The sequence below is a fragment of the Bidens hawaiensis genome, unplaced genomic scaffold, assembly GCF_021521415.1.
Source record: "Bidens hawaiensis isolate Kalapana, Puna unplaced genomic scaffold, B.hawaiensis_p1.1 tig00039543_1, whole genome shotgun sequence".
In the NCBI taxonomy this organism is placed as follows: domain Eukaryota; kingdom Viridiplantae; phylum Streptophyta; class Magnoliopsida; order Asterales; family Asteraceae; genus Bidens; species Bidens hawaiensis.
This window is the reverse complement of record NW_027505613.1, coordinates 115,115-133,956: the sequence shown is the minus strand read 5'-3', so window position 1 is coordinate 133,956 and position 18,842 is coordinate 115,115. Positions and strand designations below refer to the sequence as shown.

At 37.4% G+C, this 18,842-nt stretch overlaps 3 protein-coding genes and 1 pseudogene across 3 annotated transcripts; 2 read left to right on the top strand and 2 right to left on the bottom strand.

Moving 5' to 3' along the window:
- Positions 1-1,470: 1,470 nt before the first annotated feature.
- Positions 1,471-2,677, top strand: LOC143614286 (transcription factor MYB93 pseudogene; annotated as a pseudogene).
- A 266-nt stretch (positions 2,678-2,943) lies between these two features.
- LOC143614290 (uncharacterized) lies at positions 2,944-4,401 on the bottom strand. The gene is made up of 2 exons (XM_077087774.1): positions 3,960-4,401; positions 2,944-3,440 (listed from the first exon to the last, which is right to left on the bottom strand). The coding sequence occupies exons 1-2, from the start codon at positions 4,399-4,401 to the stop codon at positions 2,944-2,946; spliced, it is 939 nt and encodes a 312-aa protein (XP_076943889.1).
- Positions 4,402-9,898: 5,497 nt separating this feature from the next.
- On the bottom strand, positions 9,899-10,458 carry LOC143614288 (uncharacterized). The gene is made up of 2 exons (XM_077087772.1): positions 10,282-10,458; positions 9,899-10,191 (listed from the first exon to the last, which is right to left on the bottom strand). Exons 1-2 carry the CDS (start codon positions 10,408-10,410, stop codon positions 10,087-10,089), a joined length of 234 nt encoding a protein of 77 aa, XP_076943887.1. The 5' UTR covers positions 10,411-10,458; the 3' UTR covers positions 9,899-10,086.
- A 702-nt stretch (positions 10,459-11,160) lies between these two features.
- Positions 11,161-12,504, top strand: LOC143614285 (uncharacterized). The gene is made up of 2 exons (XM_077087771.1): positions 11,161-11,821; positions 11,903-12,504. Exons 1-2 carry the CDS (start codon positions 11,161-11,163, stop codon positions 12,502-12,504), a joined length of 1,263 nt encoding a protein of 420 aa, XP_076943886.1.
- Positions 12,505-18,842: the final 6,338 nt, after the last annotated feature.

Here is an 18,842-nt window from a genome sequence, read left to right as displayed (position 1 = left end):
CTTACTCGGTTAGTTTTGTTACCCTTGTTAACATTAAAGGTGTAATATTTATTTTGATATTAAAAAACAAAACATTGATGTGCACGACTACAACCCGCCTTCTAATCGCAATTTAACACAAGTTTACATTTTAATTGCAGTTTCACACTTAAATTTTTTTTGTTATCTGAGACGAGTAATCTTAATGATTGGTTAGTGTAACAAATGGTACATTGAGCTCAGTCTGGTTTATGTGTTTATTGTTAATAAAATGAAAACGAAAGTGACATACTTTGTTCGTTTTGGTGACACGTGTTTGATAAACACACAAAATCATGAATATTACTAAGACCAACTATGAGAGGTTTTTTTTTTCCAGACTAATAGTCGTTTACTGATCACACGTCCCTAGAAATACATCATTAGTCGGATTCACAAGCCATTCGAACACAAATTCTAATGCTAAAGAAGCTATCAAATTTGTGGGGTTGGTTTTCTAAAAAACATGCCAGTGTGCATTGAATCGATTGAAGTCGAACACGATGTCCCTAAAAATGTTCTATTTTCAATCTTGTATAGTGATGTAACCTTTCTAATTAGATTGCATTGAACATGATGGATTGGTGGGGGACTATATACTAAGAATCATTCGTACTGGTTTTAATTGTGATTTCGACTTCCTCAGTTTTAATAAGCAAATAAACAATTTTAATAAATGAATCCTTGTCAAACCCTATAAATGACTATGATTTTATAAAAAAAATTCAATTTGGGGTTTACTAATAGGCTTACAGCCATCAAGATGTGTATGGTTTGTAACAACGTTTATTAAACACAACACATTACCAAAAGTGTACTATCTTTGTCCACGGACATGACTTAGATTCCTACTTTTGTGTTCGATAACAACGATTCAGAATGTTATAGTTCCTTTGATGTCAATATGTTACCAAATGTCATTAAATATAAAGAATCTTATTCTATCTTAAAATAAAAGCATCATCCTGTGCTTTTATTAAAATTTTTTTTTTAACCGAACTAATTTTTTTATAATATTATAAATTGTTTATTGGATTACATCGAAACAGAAGGCAAGTGGGCAACAAGCTGCGCCGCTACCCCTTTTTGAATCGCAAAACCCAATCTTTTAAAAACTATATTAAAATAGAATGAACTACTACTGCACTCTACTACAGGTGAAGTCCTAGAGACATGTCTTTCAAACATTAAAACAAGCAAACCTTAATCTGAACTTTACTACTTTGACTAAGGTAGGGACCCATAAAGGACTACAAGGACCCCTTTCTATGCACCATACATAAAGCCTTTTCCATTTTGATTGTAGACATTCAATATCATCCTCACATATGCACGCGTGCGCGCGTAAGCGCTTATAAACGTGCGTGCTTATGTACGCGTGCACGCGCACGTTCATTCATATATATTGCATTATTTGCTTGCCAATGGTCACTCACTCATCATTAGAGAAAAATGAACTCACTGAAAAGAGGATTGTGGTCACCAGAAGAGGATGAGAAACTAGTTAATTACATGTCTGCCCATGGTCTCCATGGTTCTTGTTGGAGGGTTGTTCCTAAATTTGCAGGTCTTCTTTTTCTCTACACTTGTAACCAATTATTTTTATTTATATATTATATTTGCATTTATACGGTAACATCGAAACAATATCAAGCATGCATATAGCATGAGAGAGATGAATATGTGGTCACGTATCTACGTTACTTGCATATGTGCTTTTACTAGCTTAAACCCTAGAAATTTTCAGTTTACACACGAATAATAATAGCAGTAGTATAATGCATATGCCAACGTATATTCGTGGATAACAAATGCATGCACAAATCTGTATGCTATGTGGGACCGTTGTTATCACATTAGTTTAAGTCATTACTAATGGGAAAAGTCTGATATGATAAAAGTAGCTAGGCTAAATGAATGATTTATCTTTTGACATAACTATATGTGCTACACAACGACCGCCTTCATGATCTTTATTGACATATTTATTGGTTATTTTTTTATTTTATTTTTATTTTTATTAAAGCAGGGCTACGAAGAAGTGGCAAGAGTTGTAGATTAAGATGGACTAATTATTTAAGACCGGGTTTAAGACAAGGAAACTTTTCTTCTGAAGAAGCCATGCTCATAATCAATCTACACAATAACTTGGGAAACAAGTATATGACACTGATGCTTGGTATGTTTTAGTTATTATTATTTATAAAAATCTTGATATATTTGTTATATGTTTGAGAACAGGTGGGCAGAAATAGCAAAATACTTACCAGGAAGAACAGATAGTGCCATTAAAAACTTCTGCAACTCCAACATAAAGAAGAAGCTTCTTGACACTAATCCAATAAACAAAAAGATTGATATTATCCCAAGCTATGATTCTCAAAAGGGTTTTGGTAATCAAAACCTTGACTTTGACTTTATTCTTGGTCAAAACTGGAATCCAGATTATCTAATGATGCAATTCCAGCCAAGTGAGAGTCACAGCGAAACTGATGTTGATCTTCCTCCGCTTCCACCATCATTCACGGGTGATTCACTTCTTGATCATCATGCATTGGAGAATTTTGATTTAATTCTTGGTCAAAATTGGGATCCAAATCATCTGATGCTGCAATTTGAGCCAATTGAGATGAACAGTATGAGTTTGATTTTTGAATAATGTTGGTCAACCAAATAATCAGTTCTCTGATGTTGTACCTTGAGACATTCACCGTCATAATTTCATTATTTACTTAGGAATTTAGGATCCAATGTTAAATCAGTTTGTGGTGAAAAACAATAACTAAACATATGACTGTATTATAGATCTGATTTGAGATTCTTTGTAAAGTACTAGGTACTTATACATGATACTACTAGCATACAATCATATAACAACATAAAAAGACAAAACATCCTAAATGACTCTAAACAACCAACAACTACTTACTCATCATCTTCATCTTCTTCAAACTCTTCCTCTTCATCATCATCATCCTCATCTCCTTCTCCTACATCCTCATCATCAACTATGAACCCGCCCAAAGTTTCATCACCTTCATCTTCATCATCCTCGTCTTCCTCTTCATCATCGTCACGCGCTGCCTTCATCTTCACATCATCTTTATCTCTTTTACTTGCACCCGCACCCTTTTTGCTTTTATCTTTCGATCTAGTAGAATACTTAGGTTTCGGGTCATTCCTCATTTTCTTCATCACCTCAACATCCTCTTCACTCTCACCCGTCCAAACATCATCTTCATCATCATCCCTCTTTCCGCTCTTTTTCCTCTTCTTTCTTGCACCTTTTCTCGATTTTTCCTCATCTTCATCATCGCTATCCTTGTTAGGTTCTTCAAGAAACCAATTCCAGTTCCTTATGTCACGAATCAACTTCTTTGTGTAGCAATCAAACTCGTGTCCCATAACAACAAAATTGAACTCTGCAAACACCAATAAAGGGGTGTGCATGAAACCAAAAAAAGCATATCCGAACCCGAAAAAACCAAACTGAACCAAATTTATAAATTTTTCAATTTTTTTAAAAGTAATTTTTAAGAATTTAATAAATATGTATCTCAAATATTTTAGCCCAAACGTATAATCTCAATTAGCTAGTGATAAACAAAATAATTTAGACCCAAACTCATTATTTTGGGCCAAAAAAATATCCACCCCAATTTTTTTTAGCTCAAGTGGCAAAACCGAAACCGAACAACTTTCAAAATTAAAAAAAAAAACTGAAAGTTTCGGTTTTCGCCCAAAACCGACCAAAACGAATGGTGCAGAAACAACATAAATCGCACACTTTTGGGAATGTTCAGTTCTATTGATGCCTGATCTCTCAAAAGATATTATTATTATTATATACTCAGGCAATTAAACCCTAAATGAGTAACAATCTTAACAACATGATTTTACATCCTTAAACCCTAAATCAAATTTTTTATATAATAACAAACCTTTAACAGGATCGATATCTGATAAATCACCAGTCTCAATTTCATCATGATCAATCCCCGATACCTCCGCTAACACTTCATCAAATCCAACTTCACTATCCAAATCATTACCATCTTCATCTTCAGATACAATTCTCTTCAAATTAAACCAAACAGGAGTCTTCGAAGACACGCAGAACGAGTCTCCGGGCTTCAGTTCACCTCGTTCGGATCTTCTGTAAACCCTAATTTCACCTTCTGTGCAATGGCGTACCCAAATTGGGTTTTTGCCCTTGACTTGGAAGTGGATGATGGCTCTGTTTTCGTGGAGGTTGAAGGATATGTGATGGCGGGAAACTGTATGGTCTGTGGGGGTAAACCCTAGTCCTCGTCTACCGAAATCGATGGGTTCAGAGGGTGTTTGAAGCCGGATTTTGGAGCCATTTTTGCTTTCGATTTCCATTATTTTTCAAACTCTAGTGTTTTGCCGACTAAACGCATGTTTGGTTAAGTCCAAGAAGACGTGTACGGATCAGTTTCTAAACCCAAACCGATTCGGGTTCGGGTTCGGGTTCGAGAATGAGACTATCGAACCGGTATACGAAACGACAAGTTGGGTCGGTTCCAAACCAGTTTGACCCAAACTGGTTCTTTTTGTGAAGTGGGCTGGGTTATAAACCCGGTCGGTGAATACAAACACGTTTTTGTTGCACCTCTAAGTCCAGGCATAAGCTACTAGACGTGCATATGAAAACCAGTTGGGATATAAAACTATGTCCTAACACGAAGTTGGGCCCAGTCGATTGTCAATTTGATTAATCTAAAATTAAATCAACAATTTATCTTTTTTTTTTGGAAACAACAAATTTCATTTAAACAACTAGCGAGACGCTAGCAATCCTTTTAAAAGTTGAATAATTTTTTATCCAACGAAAAGTTAAAGACTTGATATCTTCCACCTTTTTGTCAAGGCATGCCGGTTTGTGTGAGAAAATAGTTTTGTTTCGCGTCTTCCAAATACCCAACAACGTATGAGAATGATCCCATATAACACATTTTTCTAATAGTCTGTAATGCTAGAGCCTTGATACTCAAGCAAGTCTCGGACCGGAAAAGCATAAATATAAGGAATATGACACCAATTGCAAACAAATTGCCAAACCAAGGTGGCGAAGTAGCAAGACGTGAACAAATGTTCACTAGTTTCCTCATAATTTCCACATAGCTTGCAATTTATCGGGCCCACATCAATGTTTCTTTTGGATAACCCCACAAGACTCGAGAGTCTATCCATTTCCACCTTCCAAACAAGAATGTTGATCTTTTTAGGAACCCAACTATTCCACAAGAGTTGAGAATCAATAATTTATGTATTTGACCAAGATTTTCCAAATATGTCCATTCCATCCAAATTGTCATCCGGTTACTTTTTAACTATTAACCCGACAATTTCGTTGTTATTGGATTTCAAATTTATATAAATGTTTAGATTACATCGAAACAGAAGACAAGCGGGCAACAAGCTGCGCCGCTACCCCCTTTTGAATTGCAAAACCCAATCTTTTAAAACTACATTTGCTGATCTTGAAGTCATAACATTACTATGCATGACCTGCTGAACACGGGTAAGTAACTCCACAGCTTCAGGCGCGAGGAAACCAAAAGTGTCAAAAGCAAAAGGAATAAATACATGTTGGTTGTCAAGACACACCTTCTCATGTTTTGCCACTTTGCCTGAAGCAGCTTTTAATACGGCTTGACTGACTGCGAAACCACTAATCCCTAAGCCCACCAAAGGGGAAACCCCTGTTAAATCCACACACACTTGTTTTCCCCCTATCCATCCAAACACCAAAATGTCAGCCGGTCGAAAAGATGATCTTCCCTCCGACGTGTCAGTCAGGAAATTCACAGGTGCTTCTTTCTTAACAGAAATTCCAGCCCTCCTGAATATATCAAAGAGCACATCCCTAACCAGATCGTGTCGGTACTTGAACCCCGGGAGCTCTTTACAGTGCACCGCGTGCTCCCCATATGAGTCTAAACACGCCTTACGACAAACAACACATATCTCATCAACCGGGAAGAGAGGAATCATGAAGCGATACTTAAGAATAGTACGATACTCTACTGGAGACATATGCTGGCCTAACCCATCTATAGAGATAGCCAGAAGAAAGTGGTGCTCGTAGACACTCAAAAATGGCTTTTTCTCTACTTGTCATCAAAGTGTGACACCATGTCGTGAACAATTTTACTAAAAAGAGTGCTCGTCAATGCATGCTGGGCTTTAGAGGGGGCGGTCTCTTTGTTAGTGAACCTGCTAAAATCGACACTTAGAATCATATCACGAAGACAAGCCAGGGCACAAGAATAATCAGAATCCATCCCACATATACCACTATCTCGCAAAATGTGATCCTGAAGCACCCACGAATGGGCTCTCGAGGCCACAAACGCATAGGAGGAAGCCTCTACTGCCGAATACAACCCCAAACCCCCATTCTTAATGGGTAAGGAAGCAAGTCGCCATTGGAGGTCTCCAAAGAAAGGACCTCCACAAACTACAATGTCCTCGATCGCCTTACACAATCCCTTGTCAAAAAACACCGCTACCTCCATCATGTGTACAGGTTGGCATGTTCTCAAACCAAATAAAAGTTTAGCAATACCCATACATGATCGAAGCAAAAGTAACTCACTCTGCGGCTCACCAAGTTTTGGGAGAAGACACATCAAATCAATAGCATTAGTAGCTCTCTTCTTTGCCAACACCATATTAAACCCTGTGTCTTTACTAACAGCTCCCCCAAGAAGCTTCACCCCTAATAATGGTCTTCCGATGTCAGTAGGGAATAAACCGTCACAAGACTTCGTACCATCACAAGAAGGCCAAATAGCTCAGTTTTCTTAATATTCAGTTCAAGACCCAAAGTTGGACCCGTCAACTTAATGATATCCAACACTTTAGCCACCTCCATTGAATCTCCAATGACTGTCCCATCATCAAGATATCAAGCATGTAGAAGAAGCTTGCAATTGTCTCGAATATGATGCACAAGTAGGTGTAAAACAAGGGAAAAAAGAAGTGGTCCCAATGGGTCTCCTTGTTGAACCCCCCGTGGCGGACCAAATATGATCATCCCCAAGATATAGTCTTGTTGGCTGCCCATATAAAAATTCCACCCACAAGGAAATAGAAGGGCATCTGATCCTTACCTCATGAAGTAAAGCTGATCTATCCACCATATTAAATGCATTAGAAAAATCAACTGTAAGCATTGCAAGAGACCCATCAGTGTGGCGCTTACTCAATACCCTGTTGGCGCTATGTAATATGGCCTCCGCACCACCCGACACACCAACTCCAAACTGGAAATCATTAAGGTATTTGGTCATTTCTTTGCCAACACCTTTCATAGCAACCTCAGAAACCAAACGCCTCCATATAGTACCCATTGCAATAGGTCGAATCCCGTTGTCGGGTTTTAAAAGCGGTGTAAGAGGAGCAGACGCGACAAACTCTGCCAAAATAGACAGACATCTCCCTCCTAACCATAAATTAACCACTACAATGATAGCACATATGAGGTCAGTGGCAATAGCCGACCCTTCTCCACAAAGAGCATCCAAAATATGTTGCACCCTCAAACTGTCCCTCCCACACGAAGTTCCTTTAGGAAACGATTTAATGCAACCAAGGACACTATCAACCTCTGCCACAAGAGGAGGCTCAGAATAAGTCATGTTCGGCATAGTTGACGGTTTCTTGTACGGGTGTTTAGCCTCTAAAGCCTTTGTGGTATCAGAATTGTATGGTGCAACACCGGATGAGCATAAAAGTTTTACTGCAGCAGTAAAGTGATCATCCGCAACTTTTCGAAGACACTGTTTAATGTTATTGTTGACAAGATCCCCCTCATTTTGAATATCCATGTCACCTTGGCCTAATGACCCTGAACTAGAACCATTTAACAGATTTTTAATTAACATGGTGATACCGTCAACTTTCCCCCATGTGGCTAAAGAACTCCTTATTGAATGGTGTTGCATGGCTTTCTTATTCCCGGACATGCTTTCGTGCCTATTTTTGGGTCTGAACACTTGTAAAGTGCAACGAGGAAGAAGTAACAGCCTAACCCACGAATCAACAGAATCTGGTTGAGCAACCACTTTATAGAGTGCTGTTTTCAAAGCTTGCGAAAAGGCCAACCGACAAGTATGAGGGATACTCTTGACGGTAACGATAGGTGCCTTAAGTACACGATCAAGGATGGAGACATCCAACACGAAGGACTCATGAACAGTTGTCTCAGGGCCATTGATAGAAGGTTTCGAAATCCCAATAATGTGTGTATTTGAGTCAATTGCACGATCATTAAACTTCACAATGCCATCAGGGTGATGACAAGCACGTTTCAAGCTCTGAAGGTTCATGCAATCCCCACACAACCATTGATCCAAAACCTTTAATGTTTCATCCACTTTCAAAAACAAGCCATGGTCTGTAGGGATCGCCTCTCGCAACACACTTTTACGTTCTTCTTTAGTAAGGTGCACACTCTTGAGATGAGAGATCAAGCGAGAAATCCCCTTATTTCCCGCTCCACCATTCTAACAACAATGAAACGCACGGAACGGGCACGGCCATGAGCCGTTCAAAGTAGAAGAATTAGTTGTCATAAAATATGGCAAAACGTGCTAAAACTTAAAAAGACATTTCATGGAACACTTGGCGCGCAGTTATAAAATACACCATTCACATGATTGGAGGAAGACGGTAGGATCGATGGCATGTAAAGTCTTAGTGTAGATTGAAATCTTGAAAGTCGGGAATTTTTTTTTGGGGGGGGGGGGATTTGATATTGGCTGAAGCTGATGTTATATAGGCGGAAGCGATTATTATATGAGCGGAAGCTAGTTTTATATTGGTGGTGGCATTTTCCCAATTCAAACTCGTACAGCCTTGACTTGCGCTCAACATTTGAGAAATGAACTTTAAATCCTTATTTGGTTGCCTCTGCAACCCTTACTGCGATGTGAAGGATCAAAGGCATGACACCAAATGCTGTGGTGGTACTGGTTTGATATAGCAACGCCTGCATTTAGTAGTACATCACATGCTCGCATGTATCGGTCATATGTATTAGATTGCATACATGTATCATCATACTCAGTGTAACAATTTTTTTTTAGAATATTTTTTACACATGCGAAATATATGTAAATTACATACACGTAAAAAAAAGTACATAATTTTTTACACACCAAATCAACTTTTTACATATGTGTAACGAACGTAAAAAATTAGTGTAACCATTTACATCTTTATTTTCTCTCCTATTTTGACTTTTTTTGTTAGATTTAATCTGAACCACATATTCCAATCTATTTAATTAAATGTGTGACCTAAAATGGAGTTCTTAAGTTATTAAAACTCAACATGGTTCTCAAAAGATCCCTCCCCGTGATGCAATTGTCATTTTATTTATATTACTGATCTAAGTATATTTAGAACGAGTGGTCACACTAAGCCAGTAGAGGGAAAAAAAACGTGAAACGAACCAAGAGAGATTTTAGAAAGACATCAAGCGTTTGAAGATGTCATTTTTGGTTCTAAGATTGTTTAGAAAGTTGGCATTCTATTTGGTTCGGTTTGACTCAAAATCATAACTACTTGCAAATTAGGATTATCTAAGGATCAAACCACACATAGCCAACTTGGTCTAGTCTTCACACCCGAGTTTTCCAGACGCTTGACAAAATCCGTTGAAATCCATCAAATCTACAGCATATACTTTCGTTGAAGTCTTCACATGTATTCATATGCAACTGAATGGATTTTGTGCTTCCACGGTTCCACCCATCTTGTCTTATGGGTCAGCAACTGGACCACATTAATTGCTTGACCTTGACTTACAAATCACAAATCGACCCTTAAAAGCTCGGCCCAAAAACAGTTCATCACGTATTATGTCAATGCCATAAATGTCAATTACAAGTTTACAACCACATTCTTTAAGATAACAGAATTACATGTAAGTAACTTGATACATTTTTATTGAAATTTGACAGCACATAACATGACCTAAAAGCACATGTTCATGATGGAACATATAGATTATGCAAACGATATAAACTTTACCGCTCATGACTGTGTGCCTCGTTTGCGAGCTATTTCACGGGCCATTTCTCTTAGTTCCTCTGGTGATTGCGGTCTCGGTCCCTCCGGAGGGTACACAACATATTGTCGCTTCAAAACAAACACAAATGACTCATAGCACTAATACAAAGATTAAAATGATGAAATGTAACAACAATAATAATAATAATATATACTTACGCCGCCCATGACTTTGTGAAGATTCTTAGTGTCATTGGCGAAGAAATACATAAGCCCGATTGGAACCGTAACGTACACGGCAAACTTTGCGATTTCCAAAACGCCTTTAGATGTACCCAAGGATGTCATCGTCAATGTCTTCAAAAACTGCAATCAAATTCAAATTATATCGAGCTCGTTCTTTTAACACTCGATCAAAATCCTAACAGTGTAATGCGTGCAAACCTCGCAAAATGGGTCAAAAGGGCCATTTTAGAAAAGTACCAATCCGGGTCAAGTTTAAATGGGTCCAGGTTGAAACGGATATCAATGACTAGAAATGTTAGTTGATTCCCTGTTACTGTTCAGTTCGGTTTTTACCAGCCGGTAAAAACAGTTTTCATATTTAACTTTGGGTTAAAGCTTAGTAGAAAAGATAAAACAAGTTGCAAGCCAAGTGGATTGAAAATTCAGGTTGCTTGCTTTAAGTAAATCTGCAGAAGATAACAAGTGGGTAGGATAAGGTGTAAGACCAACTTGTGTGTCAAGTAGGTGTCAAGTAGTTTTGTGTTTCCCACTCTATAAATAGAGGGGTTTGTTTCTTTGATTATGTACTACCACTACCACTACTACAAATCAGTTTTTATAAGAAATCAACTACAAAAGTTAGTAGAAATCTGGTCCATATTTTCTGTTTTGTTTTTCTAGTTCAAGATCCAATTGTGACCAACAATTGGTATCAGAGTCTTGCTCATTGATCCAACCAGCTGTAAAACTAGTCCAGAAAAACACTACAGCCACCGCCAATCACATAGGTCGAAGGTACGACGCCTGTTCACCAGCCATAACCCCTGTTCCAGCCCAGAATCTGATAAAAAACGAATCTGACCAGCAGTCCGTATGGCTGATTCAAGCAGCAGTAGCAGTACCACTGCAAATCGAAACTCTGTTTCAGCAGATGTTACTATCAGAGAAGTCGGGGGAACAACATCGTACCAATGTCCGTTACTAAGTACAATGAACTATACCTCTTGGGCTGTCAAGATGGAGTCGTTCATGGATGCCCAAGGAATATGGGATGCCATAGAACCACCTGAAGGAGATGACGTGGATGTCAAAGTCAGGAAGAAAGCAAGGGCTTTCATCTTCCAGGCGCTGCCGGAAGACATCTTGTTGCAAGTTGCATGTCACAAGGAGGCTAAGGACGTGTGGAACGCCCTTAAAGTTCGGTATCTTGGTGCTGAAAGGGTACAACAGGCTCGGATTCAAACTCTTAACCGAGAGTTTGAATTATTGAGCATGAAGGAGGCTGATAGCATTGATGATTATGCTAGCAAGATTGGTGGGATCATGTCCAAGTTCCAAACACTTGGAACGACAATTGAAGAAAAGGTGCTAGTAAAGAAGTTGCTGACTTCTGCACCAACCAGATTTCTTCCTATTGTTGCTACAATAGAACAATATTCCAACCTGAATACTATGCCATTTGAAGAGATCGTCGGACGACTCAAAGCATACGAAGAACGTATCAAACCCGTTGGAGCAGCCAAAGACTCTTCAGGTCAGTTATTACTAACCAAATCTGAGTGGCAAGAGAAGCACAGATCTGAGACGAAACAAGTCGGTAGAGGTTGAGGATCAGCTCCGATCACTCACCGTGGTCGTGGTCGAGGTCGCGGTAGACTTGGCAGCCGCGGACGAGGAGATAGACATCCCTCGAATAATAATCAAAGGCCAGAACAGGCTGATCAAAATGGCAAAAGGTGTTACAACTGTGACAGGCTCGGTCACTTTGTAGCCAATTGTCGGGTTCCGAGAAGAACTGAAGACGAAGCTAATTTGGCAAGGGAGGATGATGATGCTACTTTACTAATGGTAAAGTCTCCACAAGATTTGGTAATGTTGAATGAAGAAAAGGTGTTTCCTAGTGAATATGCTAAAGACAGTACCGAGAAAGGCGTTTGGTACTTAGATAATGGTGCAAGCAATCACATGACCGGTGAACGGATTTACTTTAGTGAACTCGATGAAAAAACGATAGGGTGTGTAAAGTTTGGAGATGGTTCGACAGTTGAAATCAGAGGCAAGGGGTCGATTCTTCTTCAATGTAAAAATGGCGATCAAAGACTCATTACTAATGTTTATTACATTCCAGATTTATGTAATAACATATTGAGTCTCGGGCAATTTGATGAGGTTGGATGCAAGACAAATATTGAGAACGGTTTATCTCTCACTCTATGATCGATCGGGTGCAGCGCTAATGAAGGTCAAGAGGTCTCCAAACCGGCTCTATAAAGTGTGTCTTCATGTTGTTTTACCAACCTATTTATTTTCTAAAATGAACGAGATTGCTTGGATTTGGCATGCTCGTCTCGGGCATTTAAACTTTGATGCCATGAGAATGATGACACAAGAAAAGTTGGTGATTGGGGTTCCAAGCATAAACCACAAGTCACAACTTTGTGAAAGTTGCCTGGTCGGGAAGCAACGAAGGCTCCCATTTCCGTCTCATGCCTCGTATCAAGCAAAACGGCCTCTTGAACTAATACATGTTGATCTTTGCGGTCCTATTACACCTTGCACATCGTCTGGCAACAAGTATTTTCTGTTGCTTGTTGATGATTTTAGCAGATTCATGTGGGTATACATGAATCTGATGGTATGACTATTGAATCTTGAACTAATACATGTTGAACTTTGCGGTCCTATTACACCTTGCACACCATCTGGCAACAAGTATTTTCTGTTGCTTGTTGATGAATATTTGCAGTAACATTCTTTTTAAACGGCAATAACTGTAGTAATTATATCGAATAATTGACAGTTTGACACATATGATGTATGTAGATTCAGATGAGGGTGGAAGATTATAAGCAAGCAATAACAAGGTTGTATATCACAAAATCAATCAAGTGCATACACACAGCTAGCATGATCACAAAAGTGATTATTCAAACTTCACAAGAAACAATTTAACAATTAACATTAATCTGAGTGATGGGTTTTCATTCAATTTTAAAATTGAAGAATCCCGATGCCAAATTTCTAAAATCTTCAGTTTTAATTGAAGAAATGAATAAGTTCTATCTGGTATAATAATCTTATTATCTCAAAAAGTGAGGCTACAGTAATGATTTGAGAGCTGTACCTAGGAGAAACCCTAACCTGATTCACGACAGAGATGAGATGAAGATGATTCCAGGGATTGCCGGTGATTCAAGTGGTGGGTCTACCACAAACAAATACAGATAACTGTTCTTCCCTCACCCGGCTCATCTTGTTTATCGGGTCAGCCCAAAAACTCCAATTCAACCTAAATCTAAGTTTTTGGATCTGAAATGCCAGGCCAGCCCCAGCCCAGTACAACATGCACCTATACGTAGGGGCTGTCACTTTTACCCGAAACCTGAAACCCAACCCGAAAAACCCGTACCCGAACCCAAACTAACTCGACTCGAAAAACCCGAACCCGAACCGAAGTAATTCGGGTTGGTTCTCGGGTTTGTTTAATAAGTTTCGGGTCAACCTGAAAAATCCGAATAAACTTTTAGTTTTGAAATTAAATATATTTTTAGGTATAATATGACTAGTCTTAATCACTAAAGTTATCAGAATTTGAGCTTAATCGACTGTTGTTATTCCAACCATTATGGATCGATTGTTTATTGTTAATTTTTGTTTTCCGTTTATTACCAATAGCAATCGTAATAGAACAGCCAAATCACGTCTGATCAAAGACGATTATGGTTCGAGTTAGTTACTAAGTTTTACTCTTCTTTTGATAAGTGGAATGAGGACTGGGTGATTAAGAGGTGTTGGTTCAGGTTTCTTTTTTGGGCTGGCTGGGTTAGGTTGTGTTGGCAGCTAGGCTTAGATAGGACCAAAGCGATTTTGAATATTGGATTCTGCTGAGCTAGTAATGTGGGCTGCAATAATCTATTGGGTCTAGGCTGAAGTGAAACATAAAATAATTTGGGCTAAAGCATCGAATATTTCCTCTAGGTATTTAATTTAATAATCAATATAAACAACATTAACATCTAAAAAAAATATAATTATTAACATCATAACGTGTGAGCCAATGAGCTGGTGGTGGATGGTTGGGAGAGACCCGGTGTTTCATGTGACCCGGGTGGTTCGATTCTTGCCTTCACCATTTAGTTTCGGCGGCACCAAGTGATGATAGGAGACTAGGCGAGTAGGCGGCGATCACTAGTTCGATCCTTGAACTGAGCGAGTTTTATCTCACCGCACTGTCGTGCCTTCGGGTGGGTGTTCATGGGCGTCGGCCCTAGGTGAGGATTTTCCATGGTTCGGAGGTTAGTGTTTTCTAATATGGTGAATATCGACAGTAGCGCATTTGAATGATTCGATAGCTATTAAAAAGAAAACATCATAATTTGTGCTTGACTACAATTTAAAGGGCTCGCTATCTCTCCCTCTAGTTTTTTTTTCTTTTTATTTTAAGGGAAATGATCAAAATGTTCATTTAACCAACCAAATTCCATAATATTTTCTTTAAACCTCGTTGAACCAATCACTTTAGAACCATTACTCAGCATGGTTTTTAACCAAACAAATTTTGCCTTTTGTCCAAAAAATCTCACTGGACGCCTAATTAATCCCGCCGACTCTGACGATTTTTTTAATGGCAATCCTAGTAGCATAATAATCACTTAGAACTGATTTAGATTTGATGTATTCATTTTTCGAATTGATTTTGCCTAACCTTACATGTTTTTCCTCCGCCACCTAATTTATATATGTGATATTACCCCATCTCAAATGGAACAAATAAACATATTTACACTGTCATTCCAGCTTTGGTTAGGTGGTAAAGGCATTTGTCTTTAAGAATGAAGACCATCATTCAAAACATAGGGACAATTTAAGAATATGTGTAGGGATAAATGAGTGTGTGTATCCTATAAAAAAAATATCATTACGTGTGTTTAAAAATGTTGTTTTAAATCCATAATGTTTTTAAAATTTGGGTCTTACCCTGAGAGGGAGAGAGACATAATGAGTGTCAAATTCTATTAAGCGTTTGTTAAATATCTAATGTTCTATTAAGATCGCACTAGGGGGCAAATCTATTAGTCTCAACTCTCAACCTTTATGTCACGACTCAACAAGATTCTTTATTAAATATCATAAACCATCTTTGATAGAATACAACTTTTATAAATACAAAAATAATGTTTAATTAATCAAAAAAGCAGTTCCAGATTATAAATAAAATATTAATAAAGGTAAATGATAAGTTATAAAAATAAAAATTAAATTATAGCCGTACAACATGTATAGTTTTGAATTTCAATGGTGTGGTTATGATTTGTTATGTTGTCATATTGTTATGATTTGTTATGTTGTCTTTGATAATTTTCAACATAAAGAAAGAGATATATGATATTATTATAAAAAATCACCATCAAAGTAGATGGTTCACCAAATCTATTGGTATATCACATTTCACACATTCACACCGCTAATTATTAAAAAACAAGGTGGTGTACCCGCCGCGCTGCGGCGTATTTAGGCTGTGCAGTTGTTGGGATGCAAACGTTTTAGGCTTAGTTCATAGCTTCGCAAGAGAATATACAAAAATTTTAAGTTATAGATGCTAGCACCCAAGTTTATTTGGGTTTACTTAAAAAAGGGCTACATGTTTTTTAACCTAAAATAAACGTTGAACAAAATATTTCGATACATTAATAATATTTTGACATACAAAACTAATAATAGTTCAATGCATTTTAACCTATCAATATTGTATGGCAGCCAACCCTTTTAAATCTTTTGGGTTTTCGATTAATTATATTTCGTCAAAACCGGATAAACACATGATTGGTTTTAGAACGGTTATACGCGCAAAACCCGTGGGTTTGGCGGATACATTACGGGCAAGCCCGACACCCGAAAGGCAAGACGTTCTTTGTTTTTGACAGACTAAAAAGATACCTCGCATGCATAACTAAAAACCGAATAGTATGAGGTCAATCATAAATACTTATCGGCCAGACATTTCATCAAACACCTGGCATGCACAGGTGAAAAGCAAAACTAAAAACTCAAGAATAAAATCAAACACCTTGCATACAAAAAACTTAAAAGGCCAGGCATTTCATCAAACACCTGGTATGCGCAACTGAAAAACAAAGAATGTAGAACAAACAAAAGAAAACATAATGCAAATACACCATACGACAGACAACAAACATACCTGTCCAACGAAATGTCAAACGAAAGACCCAATGACGGCAGCAATCTCCTGCAACGAAAAAACCCAGTGCATTTAAATAAACGAAAATAATTTGAGCCAAAGAGAAAGAGAGTTTATGTAGTTCAACCTTTACCTGAGATTTGCGGTTTTCAATTTGAGCTGATGAAAGAAGGAAAAGTCTAATAGTATAGTGGAAGAAGAAGAAAGGTGGACACGTGGAAGTAAAAGACCTTGGTACAATTGGTAAAGCATGAGTTACAAATATAGAAGCAGCGAAACTCCTATAAATGTAATATATATATAATATCAGTTATTTTCAATCTTTGCTATATCATGCATATGTCATTACTCACCTGATAGTCACTTCTCAGTTTCTTATTCATAGGACCTGTGTGATTACTGACATGATGATTCACGTGGAATCAGGGATTTGGTATTATTCCTTTATAAATAAAAAGGGTGTATTAAAAAATCAATTAACTGATAAAATATATAAATTGAAAATATAAGTGGATAAAAATTAACCAAAACTTCCATCCAGTTTTTTCTTGTGTCCTGGCCAGTGGCGGACCTATGGGTTATCCAGGGGATGTCCGGGTTACCCCTCAACTTTCTCGGTGAAGTGTAAAATCAGTGAAAAATTTTGTTTTTCTTCTTCTTTTTGTGTATTAGGATACCCCTGGACAAATATTAGGATACCCCTGAGAAACTATAAAAAGAGAAAGTGAGGAGGTTTTCGTCGGATTTTACTTTTTTTCCAGCAGCCATGTCCAGCTGCAACTTGCAAGAGGTTGAAGATGAATAAATGACATAAGATATAAATATGTTTTGTTTTGTAGTGTCCAAGGTCTTGTAATGTCATTTGTCTTTTAGTGTCCTTTCATCTTTTACTTGTTTATTACATTAAAAAGGTTAAGCATTTAATACTAATAGCAGGAGGCATAAAGTTCATCGATTCATCTATAATTTAGATTTCTTAAGTATTATTTATTTATACATTTGTTGGTATAGTTTATTTAATTAACTGTATTTCATTTAATTTTTTACTTTATTGTTTTATTTATATGTTAAATATATTTTTAATTCACATGTAAAATATAAATAAATATGTATTATGTTTTTGTTTTAGCCATAGTTTTGACACATTTTTATTGTTATTCTTTTGTAACTTTAAAATATGATGTTTTCCGTCTCTGAAATAAGTTGTTACAATGCGTTTATTTTTGTATACGTTTTGATAAAAATTTTATTAAAAATAATTAGTTCTACGTTCCAGCATAAATTTTATTCAAAATGAGTCGGGTCAATATGTTGTTACAAACAACTAGAGTCGTTAGAAAGTGAATTCATTAAAAATTAAAATTTAGCGGCCCACTTTTCTACTCGTATAGGGCGGGCCCCTGATGGCTCTTGAATTCTCGATGGCGGCCCTATATCAATGTATAGTAAAAAATTGGGTTACCCCTCAAATTTTATCCTAGATCCGCCACTGGTCCTGGCTACAACTAGAAGAATTGAAAACATACATTTTTCTAATATTCTTGTTCGTTGTTTCTACTCAAAATAGAACTCGGAAATACAACGTTCACGAGGTCTGCAAAATCAAGAACATGAAATTAAATCATCATTTCATCTGAGCAAAAACCATTCAGAAACTTTATGCTAGGATTAATACCCTCAAAAGTTCACAAACTATTAGAACACAAAACACCCTATCTACTTGTATAAAACCTTCATTTGGGTGACTGGTTAGCATCTTGTTTTGACCCCGCCATTGTGGCACCAGCGGCGGCTGTCACAGCAGCTGCAGCGGCACCCAGTTTAACACCGCCAGCAGCTTTAGCCGCTCCTGCTACCTTAGCAAAGGCGGCTATACCCCCGACCAGTATAGCCCTCAAGGCAACTGTTGGTTTTACACTCATATTTTCAGAACAAGAATGAAAGCATTTTGATACATGTTACAAAAAATGCAGTTTTACTTGTATGTCTTAACAAAATGATGTCTTTATTCTATACAAATACCACAAATGGTAACGCGAACGGATACATAAATGAATAAACCAATGTCTTGAACACTCAATGATACGTGCTACAGAATCAACACAGTTTCGTGCAACTTAGCTATTATTACTTTCATCCTATGTTTTTATTTTTATTTTTTCACATGGTGGTTTTCCCCTAAACAGCTAATGTGGAAAAATATCGGATATCGGTTATCGCGGTGAGATATCGATGGAATATCGGTAATTTTAATATCATGTAAAATTCATATATATAGCAATTTAACACTTATAATTCAGTATAGTCTCCTACCATTAACAAATTAACCTTTTGCAAATTGCAAAACACTAACAAT